The sequence below is a fragment of the Nesoenas mayeri genome (assembly GCF_963082525.1).
Source record: "Nesoenas mayeri genome assembly, chromosome: 1".
NCBI lineage: Eukaryota > Metazoa > Chordata > Aves > Columbiformes > Columbidae > Nesoenas > Nesoenas mayeri.
Window position 1 is genome coordinate 134,744,437 of NC_137541.1, and position 12,133 is coordinate 134,756,569.

Consider the following 12,133-nt stretch of genomic DNA (forward strand, 5'->3'; position numbering starts at 1 on the left):
TGTGCCCTAGAATGTGCCATGCCATCGGACTTGAACAAACATGACTGGAAGCCAGAGGAGCAATTTCTGAGCCCTCAGAGCTTCACCATGAGGATACTTCTCCCTTATAACATCACAGACCCGATGGGCAGACACCACCACCTTTGCTCATCTGCCTTGACAGTCATCTGCTCTTTCCTGATAAGCTAAACACTGAAGCTGTGCCTGAAGATAAACAAGAGTGAGAAAGCAGCTGGCTGAGCATGAGGACCAGTCTGGCAGTGTAGTAGGAAGACTGGCCTCTATCACATGTGCGGCAGAGGGGACAGAAGAAGAGAGAGCTTTGGCAACGGCAACTGAGGGGCCAAGCTACATGCATTTTCTGCTGGAAAATGCTGAGATTTATCAACCTTTTACATGGCAACACTGAGGTATAATTGGGTTTGAGTTTTTGAATCAAGAGCTTAGATATGAGAGCAGAAGCTAATAGTTTGTATTAATTCTTACTATTAATTTTGTATCTTGTTTTTCCTGGCTATCCATATGTTGACTAAGCTGTTTGTAACCTGCTGTTTCAACCACACTTTGTTCATTCTTCACATGTCTTTAATCATGCGTACAATAATGGTCTGCTATATGCTATGTTTATTAAAGATATGAAATCTAGTATATCAGCTTAGAATTGTGTAGGCAGAAAAAACCCAAAAGCTTCAGTTTCAAAAATACTGTAAAGGCAATGCATGCATAGATTAATCACTAGATTGCTTGGGAATTTGAACACTTCACAGTAAGGCTGATGTATAGGTAATTAATGGCTAAAGTGGAAGAAAGTTCCATTTCCTCAGTTAGATCTTAAAAAATGTTTGAGGCACATTTTTTGAGCTTTCAAAACAAAATTTGGTTATATATGACTAATTCTAAGTATATTGTCCTGCAAATTATTTTCAAAACTGCATTGTTTCAAGGAGTTAGATGAGTAAGAAGTATGCAGAATTATTATGACAGAGACATTAATGGTGGTAAATTTCATGTTCCTCTGGAATTGCTAGGAGAATGAATGCTACATTCTATCACAGATAGGTGGCAGAAGTGTTCCTCCTTGCACTTGGTTTTAATTCTGCATACCTCACATGTTCATAAACAGATAGCTAATGTTTGCAATGATGTGTTGGCGAGGTAAGAGACAGACTAATGGACAGTACCTGCAGGGGTGAAGGTGAAGGACTGAACTGCAAAACAAGAAAGCAAACACATTGTGAGTTTACACACCCTGACAACAAGCGCTAATTGCAGGGCACGAGTTTCCTCTCGAGTTTCCTCTGTTGCCATTGCATATCGTAAGCAGGACATAACAGTTGATCTTAAAGCACTAACCAGCCAGCAGCCAATGAGAAATGATGGTTGGAAAGGTGAGCGGTGAATTTTGACATCACATTTGAAGACGTTTAGTGTGGACATGCTGTTCTCCAAACTGTGAACATTAGGATGAATTTTGAAGCATGATCTGTTATGAACTTTCCTTGCTGAAAGCATACACTACTTCATGATTCTGATAATGGCAATTCTGTGTCATGATGCAATGTTCACATCACACTTCGAAGCGGCAAACATCATGACAAGGAATGAGTTGCAGGAGACACACTGTTTATAATGATTATTATAATTATTTACAGCTATGTATTTTAAAGTATAAAAGACTTTGCTCTCAACCTCCACCCCACTTCTCCAACATGTCACCTCACATACAGGGCTAATCTGCTTTTTTAAAAAAAGAGTAGTCTTAGCTTAGCTCCAAAGTGTATGTGTAGGACTGTTTCCCAAGAGGAATAACAGTATGGCTCTCTCAAGATTAAAATCTTGGGATCTAGACTAATATTTTGTATGAGCGCATGTGTAAGTATGTGTGAAATCTATTAGTTTCTCAATTAACACCACCACACCTCTTGGAGTAAAAGTCATAGTTGTCAAAAGCAAAAAAACCCCAAACACCTCAGCAAAAAACATAACCGTTGAATGACTGAAAACCAACATAGAACATTTCCTTCTGGTTTAGTGACCCTAGTCAGGACATTGAGGAGTCAGATGATGGCTAACAACAAGGTGAGGATGCATAGGACTGTTTGGCTACAAGCAGGGAATGAATGTTGGGTTTTGGCAAGTTCTTAGATATGCTCAGCCACTTAGGGAGCTGATGTCTTTAGGTTCTCATGTGATAACTTGGAAACAGAAAAGTACTAGTGTAACTTTAATCTGATATAATGTTAACATTAAATACGCTGTGTCCTCAAGAGTGCGAATCTTGCTCAAAAAGGAAATGTTTTCTCTTTTAAAATGTATAATAAGCACTACAAGAGAACCTACCCCAATATTTGAAGAACAGCTTTTTCATGTTAAATTAGGGTTCAGAGTGACCCATTTTATGGTTATTTTATATTCACCTGACTTCCTAAAAATCCAAAAGAATCCTGAAGCATAGAATAACACACAAAAGAAACAGCTGAGGGGAAAAATAAATATTTTAATTTGGTGAATGTATTTATTTTTCCAAATGTAGTTTTCAAAAACTAATTTCTAACTGGAGCAGCACACTTGGTGCAAAAGAGATCACCCTGTAAAGGCATTCCAAAGTGTTCTACCTCCAAGACAAAAGTTTTTATGGCTTCTGCCATAGGTAAATTTTAACCACACTTTTCTGTCTAACACACTACTCTCTTCTCCTCCGGTTATAGGTATTGAGTCACTGATTAAGTACCTACATTCATTTCCCATGCATATGGCTTCAAACATGCGGAAATACATGGTAATGAAGAAGGTTACCAAAAAGTCTTTCTAATGTTCATTGTAAGGGTCTAGCCTAATTCATATTTGAGCACATAAATGGAGCCAGAATGTTAACAGGGTGCCTTCTGAGCAAGGAGCAAGTGGTACCATTAATCCTCTTTGTACTTTTTTATGCTAGACGTGCTGGAGATGTAAAAATAAAGACTGTCTTATGACAATGATGAAATGTGGTACCGAGCAATGCATTTAAAGCTTCTCATATACCAGCATTTTCACAGCATATGTTTAAAACAAGCATACAAAATTCAACCAGGCCACCTTTGCTGTAAGTACAAAACGTTGGTTGGTTTTGCCTTTTTTTTTTTAAGTAGGTTTAACAGCACCTGCTCTTTTCCTGATAGGACTTGATGAGATGGTAATAAATAGTTATTGTTCTTACCAGCATAATTGCTGAGCCCCTTCCTCTTCTTTCTGCGCCAGTACAGCCAGATGCTGAAACCCATCAGAATTACCCAACATGCACCACCAATGCCAGCTATAAAGGCAGGCTGTTTGACAACATCAGTGATTTGCTCAGTTATGCTGTTGTTATTTTCAGTGATGACAACTTCATTACGTCCTCCTGCATAAAAGAAAATCAACAGAACATTGTTATTATGGATTCTGTAATACAAATAGGAACCAAGTACTGCAAATTAAAAAAAATTATCTACACTAGCAAAGCTTTAATGAGTACCAATGCACACCTGAAAACCAATGTTTCTGGAAAGTAAATTCATAATTCATTGTGATTTCGCAAACACATAGTTGAAAAGATTGCTCTATAGAATTCTCCTAAGTAATCTAACAAATGACAGTCCCAAGCCTTTTTCTTTCTAAATAGACATGTTTCTTGGTCTCTTTTTTACATAATTACAGACAGAATACAATGAGAAAATGGATCACAGGAAACCTATCAAAAATGAATCAAGAAATCAATAAATAGTTTTTTCCAAATGAGAAATCCAAATTCAAAACATGCTACATCAAAAGACAGTTCATTCTTTCATCGCTGCCAGTATGCCAAAAATTCTTACTTACTTTTTTTTTTTTTTGCATGCTAGAATTTCCAAATTTAAAATAAAGAAATAAGATATATGTTTTTTCAACTGTGGCAAAGATGCATTTTCCAGCAATTATTTCATGGAGAAAACAATCCATAAAAATCCTAAGTGCACCAACTTTGACACAAAGCAGAAAATCACATAGTTAATAGTAAGTTCTAAACAATCATAGCAACAGATTTTTTTCTTTCAGCTATAACAAATATGCAAAGTTCTTAACATCTACTTGTAAGAAATAATTATGAAATGGAATACCAATTATAGTGACATGCCTCAAAATTTACTATATAGGATTTTAAATTGTGTATTTGACATTAGAAAACTTTTAACTTCAGTAGATGCTCCCATTGGTTTTTTTCCTCCTCTTTCTGTAAAAGAGAACTTTTCTAAAAGGAAAAGCTTGGTTTCTGGCTTGAAAACAAAAGTTCACAAAAAAGCATGAATGGAAATTCACGAAATGTTAAAGTATATAGTTCTAGGGCCAGGAGTTTTCTACTTCAAACCTTCCCTTGTCAAAAATTGTTAGTTTTAAAATTAGGAAATGCGGAACAAATTTTTCTGCAAAAAATATGAATATTGATTATATACACATTTAATATAAACTGCCCACATCTGCAGTTTTGAAATCGGTGAGAGAATTATCCATAATTTCTGGTAAAAGCATTTATATAGCTCAATCCTTGAAATGTTTATGCAGTATTATCAGATCCCTGTAAGCATGCTGAAGAAGGATTTTGAACTGCAAGAGTAGCTACTCTAGTGAGACAAAAAAAGATGCAAATGCTATGATTGTCAATTATGAGAGTCTATTGCACATACGTACAGGTAGTAGAAGATGGCAATAAAATGCTGAAATGGTCATTCAGACTAAATTATTAAAAGTATTGTAGCATTATGCCTTGTTGTGAAAACGTCCACATTTTTCATCTATAATTCAGCAATGGGTAAATCTACTGCTCGCTTCCTTCAACAGAACAGCCTGTGTGTCAGCACACTGGCTTCATCCTAAAACGAACAAACAAGTTTGTTGGCTAAAGCAGGTGTGAGAAGCCTGACACTTCCAGTTTTATTTCCATGGCCACTTCTTTTCAGGTGACCCACAGTTTACACCAGTCAAGCTGTGAATGAGAAAAAGCGTCCCTTCCCTGCCCCAGCCTGCAGCCCGGACTGAGGTGCTCAGGAAGCAAAGTGATTCAATCACACTGCTATCATGCTGTTAGCGATCTCAGTGATTGCATTAAGCTTCCTCTCTTTCAGCACCATGTCAATATTTAGTAATGATGACCGTCTGCTTTTGTAAGCAGACTGTTGAAACTGTGCTAGAGCTTGGCTTGTCTTCAGTGGTTCTGTGCAGGAAACAAAACAGGCTTCTCACAAACAAAATAGGTCCCACAGAAGGATGCTGGCAGACTACACATGCTAAAGTATAAAAAGACAGTACACCAGTACTGGCATCACATACCAGTCTACACTGGTCATGCTGGTAAGCTTTACTAGCATCAGAGCCTGGTAGCTGCAGCTGTCCTTTCCCAGGCTTTCCTATCGTGTCTTACTGCTGCCAAAGGCCTGATGGTTTCCAGTTCTGACGCAGTAAGCAAGAACAAAACTCAGTGAGCACCTGTGACATGGAAAAGAAGGGAGGCAGCTATGGCTCCTTTACTGGATTTTCCCTTTTTTTCCTGCCCATTGAATCAATCCATAGGTGCACCCTAGTGCTGAAAGACAAAGTTCTGAGAGTAAAACTAATAGAAAGAGGCACTCTATGGCACGCTCTTCCAAGCACACAATTGTTTTTCTAGTAGAAATCAGCATGGGAGTTGACGTTGCTCTAATTGCCATTAACTTTCAGTTAATTTCTATGCCCTTTGGAGGAGAGGTACAAGCAGTGGGATGGTGAGGAAACAGGCAATGTTTGGCACCGCTTCAGAGGCAGCCACGCTGCCATGGAGAAGAGCAGGCAGGGAAGTGCTTCAGAGACACCAGCTTCAGGAGTGAATGCTCCTGGACTCAAGAAAAGAGCAAGTGCTTTTGGCTAAAGCCTCCAAAAAGGCTGAAGATCCCATTTTCTTCTCTAAGGTCAGAAATCAGTCTTTTGAGAACAGAGGATAAGAAAGCAAACTACAGAGAGTCTAGCGGGAGCTGGCAGTGGACTTTATGATCTCCCTCTCTTCCAGTGAAAGATGTGATCTGTCTCCAAATTACCTTCTAAAGTTGGCAGTCTGGCTGTTTGCTCTCACCCTTCAGTGCCTAGCAATTACAACTGCAAAAGTAATAATTCATTTAAATGTCAAAATAACATATGCTTTGTGAATTTGGTGACTGAAAAATAAATGGATACAGATGAATGTTACTCACTGATGTTTGATAAAATTAATATAATCTTTGGGGTTTGGGAAAACAAATGGTATTAATTTTATATTTCTTTATATAATATTTAAGCAGAAGTAATACATATGTCATCCAAGGTACCAGTGTACTATTGCATATACTGCAGGTGTTTCTGTAACAATGCTGTCAGTTCAACTAATTAGAACATAGACAAGGGAAGTGTGTGACCTGTAACGCTCCATTGTTCCCGAAGACAAAAACATAATGAAATATAATGTCTTCCTCCCATTGGAGAGTAATGAAGAACAAAACTAATTTGTCTGACCAAAAATTAATTAGACACATCAGATTCGATTGTACCTATTACTGTGAAAGTTTGCAGCTGTTCCTCATATTATTATGCCAATGATGGAATGTAAGAGTGAACAGGCCATCTGATCAAAAGAAACAAAAGCTATATCATTAACCAACATTGCTGTTATCTCCAATTTTATTTCTAGTTTTCCAAGTGAATTTTTTTAGTGTATCGATAGTGATCATGAAAATTTTATTCTTGATTCTCTTTGAGTCTTCATTAAAATTGTTCAACAGCCTGCTTGAAGTATGGGCAAAGAATTTCTGTAAAAGTGACACAATTTCTAACTAAATAATTAATATACTTCCTACTGCTCCATATTCTTCTGGCTTTACTTTCTGGATCGTCATTAATCTATTATCTAGAACTGGTCTGGAAAGTTAGTAGTTGATTATCCACCATGAAAATCAGTTATTTTCAGAAAAAAAAAACTTCTTAGAAAAACATATCCTAAGAATAACATCTTAATTCTTTTTATACACTGGACTCCGTATTTGGTAAAAATGGAAGTTGTAATGTAAAGCAACATGGGTTAACTCTTCAGCTTCACTGACCTGCTTTCTCCCTAACTCAGCATTTCTGCAGTTGTTCAGTCTGTTTGCAAGTTGTTAGACAGCATAGCTAAGCGTCAGACTATTTTTGACTCCATTATAATACAGTCAATAGTGTTTTCTAATTCATGATGATGTTTTGAGGTTTATTCATTAGCTCATTTTTAATCCATGTAATTTTTTTTTAAATTTACCTCAATTTTTTTCTTATTTTATGTTCTTGATTCTCAAGTCAAACATCGAGTGGTACCAACTCAAACTTTCCAGAAATAGTATCACTTAAACACTTTTACCTTCATCAAGAAAATTTATAGTCTGATAAGTAACTGCCAGCAATTCATAAATAATAGAAAAACGGGACCTAAAGAGAATGGAGATACAGACGATACAAGTAATAACGACTCCAGCTTTGGGGTCCCAAAAGAGAAAAAAGAGACGAGAACAGAAAAACAACCCAAACAGAAAAGACTCTCCTTTACTTTTTATGCAAAGGACACTTAAATGTGCAAAGATGCCACCAGACAGGCTCGTTAAAGAAGACATTCTGGAATCATTTGAGGAACAAATAAATATCACTGTAAGTTTAACAATGCAAAATTAAGTCTCTAAATACCAAATAACTTTTTTCTTTCTTTTGTACTTTATTTGCATCCTAACGTCCCTTTTCTCTTTCCTTGAACAATACAGATCTCTCCACATTTAACTCTTGAATATACCAATCATTTTTTGTAACGAAAACATCAGGATGAAGGGCTGTCCCCAGATGCAGGGCTAAGCATTCTGGGAATCATCCAGCAGATGAACTTTAGTGCAAGTTTAACTCACAACACACTAAGTGACCCAAGGCTACTCAAGTGCTTTAAATGCAACACAAGTGTTTTGCTGGAACAAGCCCAGTGTGTTTAGTGCCTAGCTATATGGACTTCCTAGTGAAATAAGAAAAAAAAGCCCTGCTCAAAGCAAATGCAATGACAGACTAGTCTCACAACATCAGTTATTTACAGAGAGATGCAAAATTTAGGCTAACTAGATGACAGGTTTCCTGCATTTTCAAAAACCAATTCCTTGCTTTTAGTTCTAGAAAACTTTTTTCCCTTCTCTGTTTCTGTGGCTGCCTTTTTCTAAAAACAGTGCTACTTTCACCTCTGCTCTTATATTTCCTTCTCTACTGACAATATATTCAAAGCTGATGTACCTCACCTTCTGGTTTGATGCATAGGGAACCTGAATATCATTAAACATTTAAGCAATGTTTAGGAGACGGCCTTTTCTAAGGTTCTACACAAAACAGAACAGCCTGTGTTTGGGACATTTTGTTGATAACATTTTCTAGAAAGAGAATATCTAATAGCAACACAAGACCCACAAACAATTGAAAGCCCATTTAGGCAGTAAGTAAAAACAGATAAAAGCAACAAAATTCCTGGTTTATGCATTCAAAAGAGGTGCTGCTCTGCACAACTCAATTTGGTTTTGTTGAAAATGGTTATTTCTCCTATTCCTACCCTTCACATATTGTTCCTGTCTTATGTTTTATATTTGAGAAGAATTTTGGAAGAAATAGAATCTATGTTTCCCTCAGGTCAGGAAATGAATTCAGCATGGAAATCACTACTAAGAAACAATCATTTCAAAGGCAGGGATGATAATACTAACTTTGCTCTCCATTTGGACAACAGGCCACTTACTCTGATGGAGGAGCCTTGTCTGCTTGGGATATCTGAGAAACAGACTTCAAATGTTCAGAAAACCGACTATAAATAGTGCTTTGGGCACTAACAGTACAAGAAAGGCAATATTACAGTCATCTGAACAGGAGGAAAAAGGAGTTCAAGCTGTTAGTTTCATAAATTGGTCAACCTGCAGAAGTAGTAAGTTAATAGAATAACTGTTAAATCAGTTTTGCTAGATAATCTGTATTGTCTCTTATGCTTTGGGAACATATTTCCCTCTGTTGGCTGTGATAACTCTGCATAAAATGAAGGCACAACATCAGCAGGCAACAGGATGTTAAAAACTAACTAAGTAACTCTATACAAATCTCATATTTTGCTCCATGGATTTTGATGCTTCCGGAAGTGATTTATGAGAATGTTTCCGAAAGTCAAAACAGGCAAAACAAAACAACAGAACAGACAATCACTTACCAATTATTATGGGTTGTGGTTCACTTTTTACTCCCACACCTGCGCTGGTGCTTGCGGCAACTTCCACACGGTACTGAATACCTGGATACAGTCCACCTATTACTACTGACCGAATGGCTGCATCTACTGTTTTGTTGACATGAAATCGAGTCTCATTACCTAGGCACCAGATCTGGGACAAAAGTTGATGTGTTAAAAAATAGGAAATTCTTCATGCTTATAAAAAATCATGCATAGATATGACATATCCAGGTATTGTATGACAATCATTTATTTTGGACTTCTTAATGTTACTGTCCAGGAGCAGCTGTAATTGTGATAATTTAGCTCAGCAAACTATCCCAGATTAGTATAGGACCAAGCCAGCTGCAAAGACTGCTTGCAGATACCTCTCTGGCTCTCCATGGAGTGCAAATTCTCTGGTTACAATTCTTAGAAGCACAGACCAGAATCATTCAAATGAAAAAGAGGTGTTATACATTAATTGAAATCTTGCTTAGTAATATGATTACCACCACACCTTTCCTAAAAAAAACTTTAGACTTTTTTCATTCTTAATTCCCACTGACTACTCAAATAACACAAGCAGAGTTTGAAACATTTCTTAAAGTACTGAAGAAACCATTTTCAAAATTCTTTTCAACTTTCTTTCACTGCACAACAGGAATACATGAAATTTCTGAAATGAAATAAGTACAAACTCACTTTTTACTGCTGCTTTTGTGATTACTTACATTGTTCAGGAATCCTGTATCAGTTCCTCACTCAATTACTCTCTCATTAAACAGAAAAAACACTCTATCATCTCAGCTGGCATTTTGCGATGAGAAAGGTCTATGATTTCAGAGTGTTATATCTGTCTCTTGTATTTTCCATCGACTTTTCCCAAGAAGTTTCAACACTAAGACCTTTTGAGGATTCTTCTTCAGTTAATGCTATCTGCATATATTGTTTCTGTATTATTAAGGAAAGCATGTACTACCACTCAAGAAAATCAATGCATAAAGGTATCACATGTGCACTACATAATTATAACAGCAGAAGAAAGCACTATTGGTGGAACCACTATCAGGAAACAACTGATGTGTCTAAACAACAGCAATACATGCTCTCTTTACCCTTATTTCTAACCCTGCTCAGTGTTTTATCACACCTTTTTTTTTTCTCTTTTTTCCTGGGGAAACACTAGGGAAGATTTGGAGGGCAAAAGAAACCCTTGTTCTCCTAAGCTCAAGTAGATCTTATTTGCAGGCCAGAATGCATTAAAGTGAGAAACTAGTGCATTTTACTCCTTGTCTGTCCTGGTCTTAGGCTACAGCAGCTATAAGATGCCCCTAATTAAAGGCATTTAATTCATAGATGAATTTACAGGCACTCTGATGCTTGAAGTGCAATCAACAGAACTACATTCAATTTGTTAGAAAATGTACTGCGAAACCTCAGCAGTCATTTTATACTCAAGGAAGTATTAGACTCTTCACAGTGTACTCACTCTAGCCAGCTCACTAATTGGGCAGTCACCTAGTCTAACACAGAAGGGATATAATAAGTGGTGATTCCAGCTGTTTCTTATAAACAGCCTAGAGGTCTGAGCACTCACCTGGAACATGGCTTTTATTAACCATCAGCCCACTTTCTTTCATACCTACATATTTTGTGGTTTAGGCGTGTGCTTTACTTATTTGCCTATAAGCCTTTGATGGTTAATATTGACTTATACTGGAGTCAGTATCAAGATTAATTAAGCCAAAAAATAATTATTAATTGATATGAAAATTAGATCAATAAAATACTGTTATTAATAAATCCTAATATCGACTAAAAGCAAAGCAAGAGAAGTGCTACGCTAAACATAAATACTGTGAGCATTTACTGCATCCCTCTGACCAAGTGATAAGCTGGAAGAGGTTGAATCATTAGCTGATTTAAAAGTTAAGCACCTTTTCCCTTCTTGATGCTGTGTTCCCCCAAGATACAGCAGGGGAAAAGAAAATTAAAAAGACATATTTTTGTTTGGAATAGATTGCATCCACTACTTCCAGCCTTTGTGGAACTGTCCAAAAAGCTGCCCTGTTCTATCTCAATTAAAAATTTAACACTAGATATACAAGCCAGCCACAGCAAAGTTATTTAACAAACAGTGTGTTCCACAGTCACAAGCCTGTAACAATGTTGAACCTTGCACAATCATTTTGTCCATGGTCCCCTATGCCAATAATACACTGCATTTTTTCCATGTTATGAAAATACACTTGTGCAAAAGTGAGCTTAGTGGGGAATTATAGACTACAAAAAAAAAATTAAAATTATACATAAGGAGTGGATAGTTTGAGCCATCCTAGCAATAAAGAGGAGAAAATACTACCCATACAGGCAGCTCCCATTTAACGAACTTTGGATATAGTAGCAGTGTTCAACCTGTTCCTCAGAGCAAACAGGCTCACACTTTAAGTTGTGAATCTTGACAGAGATAGTACTGGGAAGAAGCCTTGTATTCTCCCAGGGCCACAGTCCTTGACTTTGACCTTGAAGTGTTAGGATTAGCATTTTTGCAGGGGAATGAAGAGGTATCTTCCCTGCCAGCTTTTCTGCCAGAATTGAAAGCACTATAAGACAGGGACTTCATCTGCCTTGAGAGCGCATAAACCATTTACAAAAAAAATCCCTTCTTCTCATTCCACAGCAAGGAAAAGCAAGAAAGAGAAGCACTGTATACTAGCTGGCAATTACAGCTCTCTTCCAGATCTAGCTCATGCTTTTCTTGCTTTTAATATAACAGTAGTACTGCACTCAGTCGTCCTTCTCCATATAATTATATGGGCGGCTGTAAATGCTGTCAGAATCTAAATCCATAAACAACACTATTGTTCTGTAATTCAAGCAGGCTTG

At 37.0% G+C, this 12,133-nt stretch overlaps 1 protein-coding gene across 1 annotated transcript in view; it reads right to left on the minus strand.

Annotated features, from left to right (window-relative positions):
- Positions 1-12,133, minus strand: part of ROBO2 (roundabout guidance receptor 2) — a gene marked incomplete at its 3' end in the record, with an annotated part of 521,961 nt that overhangs the window by 122,111 nt on the left and 387,717 nt on the right. Inside the window, exons 17-19 of the mRNA XM_080358539.1 lie at positions 9,245-9,416; positions 3,200-3,382; positions 1,182-1,208 (exon numbers count right to left, since the gene is read on the minus strand). Of these exons, the coding sequence (XP_080214665.1) occupies positions 1,182-1,208; positions 3,200-3,382; positions 9,245-9,416 (382 nt within the window). The remainder of the gene's footprint in view (positions 1-1,181; positions 1,209-3,199; positions 3,383-9,244; positions 9,417-12,133) is intronic.